The following is a 14,761-nucleotide window of genomic DNA, read 5'->3' on the forward strand; positions in this document are numbered from 1 at the left end:
CGCCTCTCTCCCGGGGATCCGCCTCCCATTGGCTCCCTCCCTCCGGCCTTCTGATTGGTTCCCTATCGGGGCGGGGTAACGGGACCGTGGTGGTTGACTGGCTGGCCGCGAGGTGCGCAGGCGCAGAGACGGGGCGGGCGGGGGAGGTGGCGGACGGAGCGGCCGGGTGCTGGCTGACCCAGCAAGTGGCTGCGGCGGTAAGATGGCGGAGCTGCGCGCGCTTGTGGCTGTCAAGAGGGTCATCGACTTCGCCGTGAAGGTGACCGGGCCCCCTTCTCCCACTCCCTGAGCCCCGCGGCCTTGCGCTTCCGGGATCACGAACGCACTGTACGGGGATCTTCTCGTAGCCTCATCTCTGCCGCTGTCCCCCGAACGTCAAAGTCACACCTGGGGGCAAAGATCAAGGGCTGTTAGGTTCTGATATCCACCCCTTTCAAGGCACGGACCATTTCCTTTTCCTCGCTCTGGACTCAGTTTCCTAATAACTGTGCAAAGCGAGTTACTTTCTGTATTTCTCACTGACTCTCAGAGCCACAGTCGCTGTTTAACCGGGGAAGCTGAGCCACAGGAGGTCATTCGGCTAGAAGGTGCAGAGCTGAGAATCCTGCCCAGGTCCTCTGAGTCCACACTCAGACTCGGGTTTTGCACAGAGCCAAGCTTTCACCCTCTAGGCCCCATTGCCTGCTCAATTACAGTACTCCAAATGTCCTAAGACCCCGTCAGACAGGGCACGATTGGACACCGGAACTGTCTTTCACCCTCATAGCCACAGGTGGGAGAGGGAGCTCTAGCTAGGAAAGGAGGGAGACATGTTTGTTAGAGAGGAAAGTTCAAAGGGCCAACCTGACTGAGCTGGGGGAGTGACTCACTTAAGGGGTTGGGGTAGGCAGCATCCCTAAGGATCTGGCTTGTCCCCAGAGGGAAACTGGTATGGGCAGAGATGAATCAGACGTGAACTCTCAGGCCAGTTTCTCTTAATGCTTGGCCTAAAATGCTGTCATGTCTGTCCCCCCATCAGACTGGGAGCTCACCTGTGTCCCCAAGCATTGCCTGACACAGGGTCTTAGGGTGGGTGCATTGATAGTACCCCTGCCTGCTTGGGGCACTTGGGGAGGAGGGTACATATCAGAACAGCTGACATTAAGTGGGTACTTACCCTGTGCCAGGAGACATTCTGAGTCCTTTACAGAGATGAACCCATTCAGTCCTAACCTTTTCTATATCAACTGTTATTAATCCCATGGGACAGACAAGGAAACCGAGGCCTGTGAGGTTCTCTTACTTGCCAGATAACCCAGCTAGTAAGTGACAGACTTAGGAAATCCAGGCAGGTCCTGCTCCAGACTCTGTTGTGCCTCTCTCCACTCAACAGCCACTTGGCCTGATGATGCCTCAGGCAGCATAGGACAAGGGTGTCACTTCCATCCTGTTTTGAGACATGCTGTTTTGAGGTCCTGGAACCTGACTCCTGATTTCTTCCTACCTCTGCCTGTTCCTCAGTGGGCCCCATTTGGACTCCTATGGACTTATCCCCCTGCCCCAGCACTGGTCTCCCTGGCCTGGGCTATCTAGATCAGCTGTGTCTCCCTCACCATGCTTGACACAGCTGTGGTCGCAGTGGCACCCAGCATAGAGCCTGGCACATGGGTACCCATGGTGTGTTAGGTAAGAGGAACAGAGAGCAAAGTGTGAATGCAGAATTGTATCAGTTTCCCAAGGGTCAGTGCCACTTCCCCTCCCACACTGGCCCAGGGCTCTCTCTTACTTCCTGTCTGGATGGGTCTGATTATGGCCCTTTTGGAAACAAATAAATGATTCAGACACTACTAGCCATCTCATCACAGGGCCAGACCAGGCCCCAAGCCCATTCCTAACCCTCACCTACTGCAGCCCATTTTCAGCCTTCTCTCCCTGCCTCATTGTCTCTTCTCCATCCCCTCGGCTCCTGCTGTGCAGGCCTCCTCTTGTCATCTGGCTGCAGTACCATGCTCCCCTTTTCCCCCAACTCAGCCTTTCCTTCCAGCCTATCTTGTCCTAGCCTTAGGGGTCTTCCTGCATCCAGAGCTGACCCTGCTCATGGCCCTCCTGTGGCTCCCCAGCACCCTCAGTATGAAATCTTGGCTGTTCAGCCTGGCATTAGAGACCCTCATGGTCAGGTTCAGCCATCTCCGTCACCACAGCTGCTTCCATAACTCCAGCCTGTGCCTCCTCTCCTGATGCACCAGGCTGCTTCTTGCTGGGGCCTTTGCCAGTGACCTTCTCCCTGGGTGCCCTTCTTGCTCCTCCACCACCTTCCACCCTGGCCTTGTGTCCCTCTCCTGTTTTTCTCGCCTGCTTTTTTTCTTCCTTCCTTCCTTCCTTCCTGTACTGGGGATTGAACCCAAGGGCACTTAACCACTGAGCCACATCCCCAGCCCTTTTTATTTTTTATTTTGCTACAATGTGATGCTAAGTTGCTTAGGGCCTCCCTGAGTTGCTGAGGTTGATTTCGAACTTGCAATCCTGCTGCTTTAGCCTTTCAAGTCACTGGAATTGTAGGCATGTGACACCATGCCCTACCTGAACTTCTTCATTCTGATCCATCGATTATATCAGAAGTTTGTCAACCTCCAGGAAGCCTCCCACCCTACCCCAGGCTACCTTGGTGTGCCTTTGGACACTCCTGAAGCCCCTGGGCGTGGTCACTGGCCTTCCTCACACTGGACTGTGATCCTCTGTTTGCCATCATCCCCAGACTGGCAACTCCCCACGGGGAGAACCAGGTCTGACCCATCTGTTTCCCGTATCCCTCAGTTGCCTCATCTCCTTCAAGTCTTTGCTCAAAGATCACTTTCTCTGTGGCCTTCCCTGGTCCCCTCAAGATTACCGCCCCAGAGTCTCTGTCCCCCTCTTTGCTATACCCGCTGCCATACTCTTATCACATTACATTTATTACTTCAGCATTTTGTCCACTCCTCCTGGAAGTTGGAGTCTGTCTGGTGTGTCTGTCTTGGCACCTACGCTACTTGAATGCTTCAGAGCCTTGACTCCCAGACCAGCTGCTTGGGTCCACTTCCTGCTGCATGGCCTTGAGGAAGTTACTTAGCCACTCTGAACCTGGTGTCCCCATCTGTACAATGGGGATGATGGTAGTACCTGTTTGGTTGGTGGTAGTGAAGATGGAATAAGCTCTTAGGACAGCACCTGACACAAAGTTTGTGTTGACTGGCATGGAGTAGGTACTGTCACTATTGGTAGTGCAGGAGTGGAAGTTCATTTAGCCACTTATTCTGCTCAGTGCGCACGCGTGCGCACACACACACACACACACAAACACACACACACACATGTGTGTGTGGGGGGCTCTTAAGAGGCAGTTGGCAACCATTGACGCCCAGCCTTGGCCAGGGATACATTTTCCATGAAGCCATTGGAGGCCTCTTTTGGGGGCCCAGGAGAGGCAAGGCTGGGGCAATTTTGTATTCGTAATTTGGGCTTCATTTTCTATATATCGACTGATTGTTGTACTGGGGATTGAATCCAGGGGTGCTCTACTACTGAGCTACATCTACAGCCCTTTCTCTGTTTTGAGACAGGGTCTTGCTAAGCTGCTCAGGCTGGTCTTGAACTTGCCATCTTCCTGCCTCAGCCTCCTGAGTTGCTCCAAGACCTTGATCAATGCTAGGCAGGTGCACTACCCCTGAGCTACATTCCCAGCTGGGATTCAGGACAGGAACTTGAAGGCCAGGAAGGCTGTTTCCACCTTGGGCCCACCAGCCCCACCCTCTCCCAGTTCTGGGTGAGAAAGCACCTTGGCTCCCCACTTTCCTCCACTCCCCATACTTATGCCCCCTGCTTCCTCCTCTGCCAGGTTGCACATACCCCCTCCTCAGGACTCTTCTCCATTGGCCCAGGAGCTCCCTTATTGAAGGGTTCAGAGCCCCAGTCCTATAGCAGCAGTCTGTGGCTGGCCTTGCTCACTGGCCACAGTCCCTACACCCGGCCTTGCTGTGCTACTTGCTCTGGGTCCCAGGTTGTACCCTTTCCTACCATGCTAGACAGAGAAGGCTAGAGGACAGAAGCAAATGAGTCCTTGCCCTGTGTCCAGGAGGGGCTATTGAAATCACACTATCTAAACCCTGTCAAATGTAGTGGCACGAACCCGAAGGCTGGCTGTCTAAGGCCAACTCAGCCTCTTCCAGAGCCACCCCATGCCAAGACACTCTTGGGGTCAGATCCCTGATCCTGCCACTTTCTTGCTGCATGACCTTGGGCAAGACACTTTGCCTCTTTGCCTCAGTTGTCCCCACTGTAAAATGAGTCTGTTAATGGCAATGACCAACCTCTCGGGATGGCAGGACAGGGATGGGAGTTAATGCATATGAACCCTGGGGGTGTTGCCTGCAAGGATCGAGGATCATGGCTGTTTTTGTAGAAGTTCAGCCTGTTGCCCCCTTAAGAGCAAACCTAGAAATGTATTGCTGAATCTTTTGCCTCTGGTTGTAAAGCACCATTACTTAAAGCAACACAAGGCCTGACTCTCCCATCTTTCCATACAGCCTCAGGGCCTGTCAGTTCGAGTCCATCTACCTCTTCGTCTCCACTTCACAGTGGTATGAGCCACTGTCTTCTCTAAAGTCAGTGATTAACAGCTGCCTGTCTCCCACTTTCTCTTGTCACTTCCAACTTCCCCCACCAAGAATCCAGAATGACCTGTGAAAACTCCAGCTGACTCCAGTTGGCCGCTTCTTTGCCCTGCCCTGAGGTCCTTAGGCCAAGGCCCAGCGCCTTGCTTCCTCCTGGGTCTGCGCAGTTGTCTCCTGTGGCTGCAGTGGCGAGATAGGTGCCACAAAGCCATCCCCTTACAGTTCTGGAGGCCCCAGGTTGAAATCAAGGTGTCCGCAGGGCTGCGTTCCTTCTCGAGGCTCCAGCACAGCCCGTGTCTCCGCCTTCCCAGCTTCTGGAGACCACCTCATCCCTGAGGGAGGCCTCTCCTCCTCCTCCTGCAGAGCCAGCAGCGGGGCATCTTCTGGCCTCTCTATGACTTGGACACTCACTCTCTCAGCACCCTCTTCCACTTATAAGGACCCCTATGATTACATCCGGGTCCACCCAGGTAACCCAGGCCAATATCCCATCTCAAAACTCTGAATTTGGTCACACCCATAAAGGGCCTCTTGCACATAAGGTCTCATTCTCAGGTTCCAGGACATGGACAACTTTGGAAGGCCATCACTATGCCTGTCACAGTGGTCTAGCCCCTGCTGTCCTCTCCAGCCTGATGGCATCCTGCTCCCCACTGGCCACACTAAGTCTCCTTTGACTCCACAAACCCTTCCTGCACCTTCTTACCTCAGGGCCTTGGCACCTGCTCCTGCCACTCCTGGAACCCTTGTCCCTTGCAGTCCACCTGGTCAGTTCATCTTCAGATCACAGCCCGAGTACCTCTACTCCAATGAGGCCTTCCCTAGTTGGTCCCATCACCCTCCCTCCCCTCCCTGGACGTGGCAACGTCAGGAGATACAACAGGGGCCCAATACACACGGCTGACCTAGTGCTGACCTCAGCCAGATGCTTCAACTTGGAGCCTCAGTTTCCTTGTCTGCACAATGGGACGATGACATCTCCTCCCTCTGTGGGCTGTGGCCAGGATGAACACATCAGGACATGTGCAGTCGCTGAGAGCAGGGCTTGGGCACGGTGCTCCTGCACTGTGGTGGCCAATAATGTCTCTGACTGCTCTCCAGAGGACTGGATGGCTAGGAGATGGCCCTGAGGAGTCCATCCCTAGCCCTGGACTGAGAAGGGCCCGTCCAGATGCTATGCATCACACAACTTGATTTCCTGGAGTGCCCGGCGGTCCCTAAATACCATCTCAGGGGTTCTTGTGCTAGAGCGGCCCCAGGGATATTTGACACACAGAGGAGAGGCCGCTTGCAGACAGGTGAAGGTGCTGGCCTTGAAGATGAAGTGAGGCAGCCGTGGGGACCTGGAAGAGCAGGGAGCAGATCCTCCCCTGGGGCCTCCAGAGAGAGCGCCCTGCCCTCCCTGCCTCCGCCTTGATCTCAGGCTGATGAACTGGTCTTGGACTTCTGGCCTCCAGAACCAGGAGCCCCAGTTCACACTGCAGCCCTGTGCACAGCAGTGACCCAGAGTGCCATGCGGGCCAGCACATGGTACCGATCAGTGCACTCAGGCCACGTGGAGAGAGAGGTGAGAGGGCCTTGGAGGCCCACCGCCTCACCTGTCAGGCAGAGAGGCCTCCCGCGCTGGGGTGTTCTAGATTGGGTGAAGACGGCGCATGAGGATAAAACGTAGAGAGCTGGTATGTAGTGAGAACGGGGTGTGTCATGGGGTGGGGTGCATAGCAAGGTGGGTAATGCCACAGAACGTGGCACTCAGGTGCTTGTGTGCAGGTGGGCCTTCTGATACACTTGAGGGTGTTGCAGATTCATCTTTCCCTGTGGGCAAAAGCAAACAAAGCCTGAGAAACCCTCTGCCAGACCTGAGGACCAGAGACCCAATGGTGATCATCACGTTGGATGTCCCTGGTGCTCAGGAAGGTCTGAACTGACAGGCCCTGTAAATTCTTTTGTGTGTGTGTGGGGGGGATGGGTATTGAGAATTAAACTCAGTTACTCAACCACTGAGCCACATCCCAGCCCTATTTTGTATTTTATTTAGAGACAGGGTCTCACTGTGTTGCTCAGCACCTTGCTGTTGCTGAGGCTGGCTTTGAACTCGATCCTCCTACCTCAGCCTCCCAGGTGGCCTGGATTATAGGTGTGTGCCACTGTGCCCAGCTCCCACCTGAAATTCTAACCCTGCCCTGGCCCTGGAGCTGTGTGGGCCACTGTTGTCCCCATCTACCCAAGGTCCTACCTGACTCCCCCTGATCTTGCCCTTCCCCTCCTGCTGGGCAGATTCGGGTGAAGCCGGACAAGTCGGGCGTGGTCACTGATGGTGTGAAGCACTCCATGAACCCCTTCTGTGAGATTGCTGTGGAAGAGGCCGTAAGGCTCAAGGAGAAGAAGCTGGTGAAGGAGGTCATTGCTGTCAGCTGTGGCCCCTCACAGTGCCAGGTGTGCAAGGTCGCTGGGGGTGGTCTGGACCCCTGGGTCTGAGGGAGAGGGTCTTGGGTCCAGGTTTCCAGGTCCGTCTCATGACAGAAACCACACGAGCCCCTCCTTCCCTGGCAGGAGACCATCCGTACTGCCCTGGCCATGGGAGCAGACCGAGGCATCCATGTGGAGGTGCCAGCTGCGGAGGCAGAGCGCCTGGGTCCCCTGCAGGTGGCTCGGGTCCTGGCCAAGCTGGCCGAGAAGGAGAAGGTGAACCTGGTGCTGCTGGGCAAGCAGGTAGGTCTCCAGCTCCTCCCACTCCACCTGATCCACTCAGGTAGGGTGTAAGGTGACACTGCTGGTGGTCCGGGGAGTTTAGACATTCCAGGTTGAGCAGCTCGGCCCTTGGCCATCTCCCTGACAGAGGTTGAGCAGGGGAGGGCAGGTCACTCTGGGTGTCATAAAGATCCCTTGGAGCCCTCTGAAGTGAGGCTGAAGCTCAGACACTGAGGATTTGGTGCAGGAGTTAGAAGGTCAAGGGGGAGGTGGGACCAAGGCCCCGGGGAGTGAGGGAGGGACAGTGCCTGGTCTGGCCTGGTAACACAGGTGAGGAACCCTGGAAGATCTTGTGACCACTACTCAGGGAGTGTGACAGCCAGAGACATCTGGGGGACACAAGGAGGCAGTCTCAGGAGACAGGTGTGGACTTGAAACAGAGACTTGGGCCTTTAGTAGGCACTGGGGAGCCACAGGGGCCTGTGAGCAGGAGGGAGTGGGGCCAGCTCAGTGCAGAAAGACCAGAGGATGGGCTGCGGTTGGAGGGGACACTGGAGGCCTGGCACTCAACTGAGGCAGGTGTTCCCTCAGGGCCCCAGGGACACTGCCTTCCTTGGGGTATCATCCTCGTATATCCCCTTTGAGACCCACCTGGTGGCCTTACCAGGGGAAGAGCACAGGTGGATGACAGGCTGCGGGGAGTGAGGGGAGAGGGAATGAGGCGTGGTTGCTGAGAAGGAAGGTCAGAGGCTGAGGTGAAGCAGGAGCGGAGGTGACAGGGCACAGGAAGCTCAGAGGGGTGGGGTTTCAGGGAAGAAGCGGAGCCAGGCAGATGTAGACAGTCCCTGGGCCCTCCCAGCCCTGCGGAAATCAGTAGAGAACAGACAGCTGACCCCAAAGAGAGGGGCCCAAGAGCAAATGAGTGGGCTGGGGCAGAGGCCACCCGAAAAAAGGCCAGGAAACAGGCCCGTGTGGCTCTGCCCAGGTCCCACATCTGCTCCCTGGCACGTGTTGGCAACCTGCTGTTTGAAGCCTGTGCATTTCCTGTGGCTCTGACTCAGTTCCTGGGGCTGGGGCCTCCCGCTGGGGAGATGCCAGATGAACTGGTCAGGGTGCTTTCAATCTGGGCAGCCAAATCACAGCTCACACTGGCCTTAGCCAGATAGCCGGTTCCTTAGCTCGTGTAACTCACGTGGTGCAGCCTGATCCGGGGTTATGTGTTAGCACCCGGCCCTGCTCCTCTGCCTCTGCTCATCTGCATCTCCAGCTCACATCCCACTGACTAAGTGACCCAGCAGAAGGCAGAGAGCCTCTTTCCCAAGCGCTCCACAGAGCTCCCTGGGCTGGCCACTGCCCAGCTTGAGTCACAAGCCCGTCCCTGAACCAGTCACAGGGGTCCGGGGATAGATGGTTCTCATTGGCCCAGATCTTGTTCATCCAACTTCCCCTGCTGGCTGGCTTAGGGCCTGGCTCACAGAGGCTTCTGTGAGTATTTGTACAGAGGGCAAAGATTTCCCTCTGGGAATGCTGGGGCACACCCGTGTTCCTGGACAAGCGACTGTTTACTCTGCGCCCATGTGAGGGACTGTTCTAGAGCAGGAGTCAGCACACCATGGCCCACGACATAACCTATTTATTTTGTGAATATGGTTTTGTTAGAACACCCGCACACGTTCATTTATATGTTACCTGTCACTCCTTGTGCAGTGCAAGGGCAGAGCTGAGAGGTCATGTCAGAGACTGGAAGACTCGCAGAGCCTAAAATGTTTAGAAATATAGAAAAAGTTTGCTGACCCCTGTTCTAGCAGAGGCCTGAATGGACATGAGAAGCTCCACTGATCGTAGTCTTCTCTCTCCCCCCACTAGGCCATCGATGATGACTGTAACCAGACAGGGCAGATGACAGCTGGACTTCTGGACTGGCCGCAGGTGGGGCTGGGTTGGGGAGCACAGCTGAGGGCCTCTCCCGGAGCTCAGCCTGCCTCGGGGCGTTTCCCTTGCCCTTCCCTCCTCCTGGGACCCTGTCTGCTCAGATGGCTGCATGGCTTCCTCCCTCCCTGCCTCTGGATCTCTGCTTGTCCACCCTGCATGAAATCCTCAGGTCCCCTCAGCCCTGCCTCTGGTCCCCATCTATGGCAGTGCAAGTAAATTTAGAATTATGCCAAGTAATTCTAAATCTCCCACAGCCACATTGAAAATGTAAAAAGAAGCCACAAGCCAGGCACAGTGGTGCGTGGCCAGAACCCCACAGCTCAGGAGCTGAGGCAGGAGGACGCAAGTTCCCGCCCAGCCCAGGCAACTGAGCGAGACCCTGTCTCAAAATAAAAAATGAAAAGGACTGAGGATGTGGGATGTGGCTCAGTGGTAAACCACCTCTGGTTCAGTCTCCAGTATCAAAAGAAAAGAAACAAAACAGACACGTTACTTTTTCTAATGTTTAATGTAATCCCATCATATGTAAAATGCTGTCATTTCAGCATGTAACCAATGTGAAAATACTGAGATATTTTACATTTTTTATTCTTTTCTGCACCAAGTCTTCAAAATGCAGGATGTATCTTATATTTGCACCACATTTCAGTCCAGATGATGAATTTCATCAGAAATATTTAATTTGGACTTCTAAAGCAGTTCACGTGCCCACGTGGTGCCAACAGACTGAAATTTCCCAGTAACTGTGAGACTTAGGGCTTTTACAGCTCTGCCCACAGTGACCTGCACACATCTAAAGCGTGCAGTGGACAGGTTTTGACACAAGGACGCACACATCTCCACACTCATCATAATGTATCAAATATCTGTTTTTAAATTTTAATTAATTAAAATCTGAAGTTCCATTTGTCAGCTGCACCAGCCGCATTTCTTAGGTTCAGTAGCCCCTGGTGGCCAGCAGTGACCAGAGGGAACAGCACAGTTCTTGACCATTCTCCTCTTTAATTTTCTCCGAAGCATTTATCCCCACGTGAGCAGCCCCTGAAGTTGCCTTCCTCCCTGGTGCTGGCCATCCTCCCCACTGCCGTATATGTCCCCCAAGGCTGGGGTGATTGGTCGTGTTCACAGTGTGTCCCCAGAGCGTGGCTCACAGGGGCACTGGGTGAGGCTGCTTCTGTGACGCCCAAACTGTCACCTGAAAGATGAATCCAGTGAACGAGTGAAAGGAGGGAGCAGGTCAGCTAAGCAGAGGCGTGTGGGGTGTTGGCCAGCAGGGGAGGAAACGTGGATTCAGGCCCAAGCGGCCTCAGCCAGAGGATGGGGTCCCAGAGGGCCGTTTAAGGACCAAGGTGAACTCACCTTGTTCTGCTTTGGGCCGGTGGAGAAACCTCACAGAGCCCCTGGGGAGCTGGTTGCCAGCTTCAGGAGTTACTCTGTGGGTGATGGGCGCCTGTTGTTGAGCTGTGGCATGTGCCTCCTGGACTCTCTGAGATGCGATGGTTTAATACAGGTGAACTGCCTGGAGCAGGGCCCAGCACTCGCACACGCTCACTGTCATTACTGTGGGGACTCCTATCCAGCAGGGCCGGGGAAGTGGGACCCTCCTGGACTTCTGAGGTCCCTTTCTGTGGCTCCCTCCCCAGTTGTGCTGTGCAGGACTCCATCTTTTGCCACCCTCTTCCCTGACTCTGCTTATGGCATGACATACCCTGCTGAGGACCACTCTCTACCCGGCTTGGACTAACCTTGCCTGCTGTCCACACTCTCCCTCCCCAGGGCACATTTGCCTCCCAAGTGACACTGGAGGGGGACAAGTTGAAAGTGGAGAGGGAGATTGACGGGGGCCTGGAGACCCTACGCCTGAAGCTGCCAGCTGTGGTGACTGCTGACCTAAGGCTCAACGAGCCCCGCTACGCCACGTTGCCCAACATCATGGTGAGCACTCAACTCGTGGGTCACTGAGGGCCTAGGAATGGGCAGCACACTGCAGGCCCAGTGCCTCTGTCATGGATGGATTGAGGAGGGAAGGGCCCCAGGGATATCCCACCCAGAGGAAGGGATCACCTGGTCATCTGGCAGATAGTGGGTTTGCTGGTCATCTCTGCTAGTGATGAGGGGACTACTGGGCTATTCTGGCTAATTCTCCCCCATAGAAAGATTCAGTGGGCAACAGAAAAGGTCCTCCTTGTCATTCCAGCCAGTGGAAAATGTTCACTGGGCAATCTTGGCCAAACAAAGAGGATCTGTGCAGTCATCTTGGTTCATTAGGGAAGGTTCCCTCGGTAATCCTTGCCATCAGGAAGTTATCGCATAGGCCATCTTGGCTACCAAGGAAGGGCTCTTCCACAGGAAGAATTCACTAATCATCTCCAGGACGAGTTCCCTGTGTCATCCCAGCCAACAGAGAACATCCAGGCATCATCCCAGCCAACAGGAAGGGTTCTGTGGGTCATCCCAGCCCAAAGGATTGAACCATTATTGCCAAAAGGATGGGTCTGTGGGTGCCTTGCAACTGGTGCTGGGCTCCCCAGGGTGGCTCCCAGGAACTGTCACCCCGGTGTAGCCCAGGAGAGGGTGTGTGTGTGCGGCCAGCAGGAAGAGCAGAGGTTCAGCCAATAGGAATGGCTCTGCAGATGTGGCCGCCCTGGGGAAGAGGCTGTGGGAGGCTGGGCAGGGGCTGCGGCAGCCCCTGAGCTGAAACCCCATGTGCAGAAAGCCAAGAAGAAGAAGATCGAAGTGATCAAGGCCGGGGACTTGGGCGTGGACCTGACTTCCAAGATCTCTGTGGTCAGCGTGGAGGACCCACCTCAGCGTACAGCCGGTGTCAAGGTGGAGACCACCGAGGACTTGGTGGCCAAGCTGAGGGAGGTGGGGAGGATTTGATCTCTCCCTGAAACTCAGCAATAAAACTATGACCCTCTTAATGCCTGTCTCTGTTACCTCATTCTCTGGAGGTCTGCTCTTTGATTCATTCAACAAATATTTACTTAAATCTCCTGTGTCCCTGGCCCTGTGCAGAGCGATTCTGGAAGCCAGGTGAGTAACATATAGTCCTGCCCTTGAGATGCCTCTGTACTGAAGGGGACAGATGCTGACAAAGGCAGCTGTAATACAGGGTGATGGGTGCTAGATGTGGAGACACACAGGGCTTGGAACCTAGCTGGGGCACTTGGCCTGGCCTGTGGGGTCAGAGAAGCTCCCCAGGGAGCCTCATTGAAGCTGAGGGTTGAAGGACTATCAGTGAGGTCAGTGAGAAGGACTCTGAGCTCAGAGTGTTTGCTGGGCCTCCTGGTACCAGATCCCAGTTGAGACTTGGGACACAAGAAGGATTGAGATTGGAGGCTCTGGTTCTGGTCAGTGAGACAGGACCGCAAAACTTCATTTGGGGACGAAGAGCCCAGGGCCTACAGTTGGATTTATTGCTTTCAAATCCTCCCTCTCACCTTTACCTGCTGAGAAGCGATGGGTGAGTTGCTTCCTGTCTGAGCCTCACTTTCCTTGTCTGGCAGGCCAAAATACAAGGTAACAGCAATGGAGGACTTGGGTTCTGGATCCTGAGGCCAGGGTTCAAACCCCGGCTCTGACCAGGGTCTGGCTCCAGGAGGACCTGAGGCAGGCACCACTCCCTGGGCCTGGGTTTCTTCTTCCATTGGATGGAATTAATAATATCTTGTCTTTTTTTTTTTTGCCACATAGCAAACCACCCCAACACTTGGTGGCTTAAGACAACAGACGGATCATCTTGCTTACAGATCTGAAACAGATCTGAAACTCAGGCTCAGCAGCTCTTGTCTCCATGTAGCATCAGCCAGGGTGGTGTGAACGGGGCCAGAGCATCATTCCAAGATGTCTCACTCCAGAGCCAGCAGGCTGGCTGGGACTCCTGACCCAAGCTGCCTGCTGCCTGGGGGCTTCAGCCAAGGCTGTGACCAGGGGCCCTGACCCCTCTTCTTGGGGCTGCTTGAGAGGCCTTATAGCATGGCTGCTGGGTTCCAAGAGGCAGTATTCTATGGAACAAGAAGTGGAGCTGGCCAGCCTCTAGAAGCAGGAAGTGGCCCCAGTTCACTTTCTTTCTTTTCCCTTGGTACTGGGTATTAAACCCAGGGGCTCCACCATTGAGCTACATCCCCAGCGAGACAGTTTCACTAAGATGCCAAAGCTGGTCTTGAACCTAAAATCCTCTTGCCTCAGGCTCCTGAATCACTGGGATTACAGGTGTGGGCCACCACACCAGACTCTCCAAATCCTCTGATCTAGCAATGACAGAGCCTGCTGAGACCCAAGGGGAAGGAACATAGACCTCACTTTTAGTGGCAGGAGGGTCAAATTTGCACCATCCTTAAGCTACAAAGCCTACCTCAGGGGTTTTAAAAAGGTAACTTATGTAGCACTTCTAGAACCACACCTGGCACACAGAAAATGCTCAACATGTATTATTGCCATGATTATTATCAGCATGGCAAAGATTATGCCAGGTCTGGGAGGACTGGGAGCTGAACTGAGGCACTAAGCCCAGTATGGGGTAGCAGGAAGGAGCCTTCTGACCATCCTGGGCCCAAGTCCAACTTCCTTTTCTGGCTGTGAAACCTCCTGCAGTTCCCTTGTCCTCTCTGAGCCATAGTTTCCTTCTCTGTAAAGTGAGGATAAAGACTCCCACCCAGCTCAGAGGGCATTTAGAAGGATTCAGCGCGATAGATTCCTGGCACAATGTAAGTGGTAATTATCATTATGGTTCTTAATAAGGTAAGACCTGAAGGACAAGTTGCAGTTTAGCCAGATTGAAGGGTGGGGATAGTGAGTGATAGCATGCCAGGTAGAGGAAGTAGCACAGGCAAAGACTGGGGAGTGAGGATGGCATAGGAATGGCGGCAGGTTCAGAGTGGGTGCTGGATGCATGGGAGTGGCTGGGTCTGCTGAGGAGCTTGGGCTTCTCCAGAGGGTACTGGGGAGCCAGGCAGGGTTGTAAGCAGGGGAGAGCAGCAGCAGTTCTGGGTGTGGCAAGACCCTCAGGTGGACTGGAGGGGACTGGAGCCTGGGGGGTGAGGAAGAGGACAGTTGGAAAGGATAGGCCTCCTGTGCTAGGGCCTGGGTCCTGAGATTCAGATGGAACCATCCTGGAAGTGGAAAACCAGGGGGAGGATGCTGAGTACATGGGATGCAGGGCTTGTGAGAGCCTGGAAGACACAGAAATCCGGCTCTATGGGTCTCAGGAGAGGTAGGTAGAACTAGGGAGCTGAGAGCAACAGGGAACCCTGGGATGATCTGGAGCAGCAGGGAGCAGGGTCAGATGTGGATATCAGAGGCTACAGGCAGGACAGAGGGAGCAGAGGCCAGAAGGCTGGGGAGGAGGAAGTCTGAGCTGAGGGGAGGCCATCAGAGGTGAGGCTCTCCAGCAGGCCACGTCGCCTTCCTCTGGGAAGCCTTCCTGGATTTGCCCGACATGTCTGCTACCTCCTTTTCAGCTGGGACTCTGTTCTCCCCCTCTCCCCTTGTGGGTAGAACATGCAGGGATA

General features: G+C 54.8%; 1 protein-coding gene across 1 annotated transcript; it reads left to right on the forward strand.

Annotated features, from left to right (window-relative positions):
* The first annotated feature begins 139 nt into the window (after positions 1 to 139).
* Etfb (electron transfer flavoprotein subunit beta) lies at positions 140 to 12,172 on the forward strand. Its single transcript, XM_076837772.1, has 6 exons — positions 140 to 259; positions 6,903 to 7,061; positions 7,179 to 7,337; positions 9,183 to 9,245; positions 11,025 to 11,183; positions 11,961 to 12,172. The coding sequence occupies exons 1-6, from the start codon at positions 203 to 205 to the stop codon at positions 12,129 to 12,131; spliced, it is 768 nt and encodes a 255-aa protein (XP_076693887.1). The 5' UTR covers positions 140 to 202; the 3' UTR covers positions 12,132 to 12,172.
* The last annotated feature ends 2,589 nt before the right edge of the window (positions 12,173 to 14,761 follow it).

This window comes from Callospermophilus lateralis, chromosome 18 (genome assembly GCF_048772815.1).
Source record: "Callospermophilus lateralis isolate mCalLat2 chromosome 18, mCalLat2.hap1, whole genome shotgun sequence".
In the NCBI taxonomy this organism is placed as follows: Eukaryota; Metazoa; Chordata; class Mammalia; order Rodentia; family Sciuridae; genus Callospermophilus; species Callospermophilus lateralis.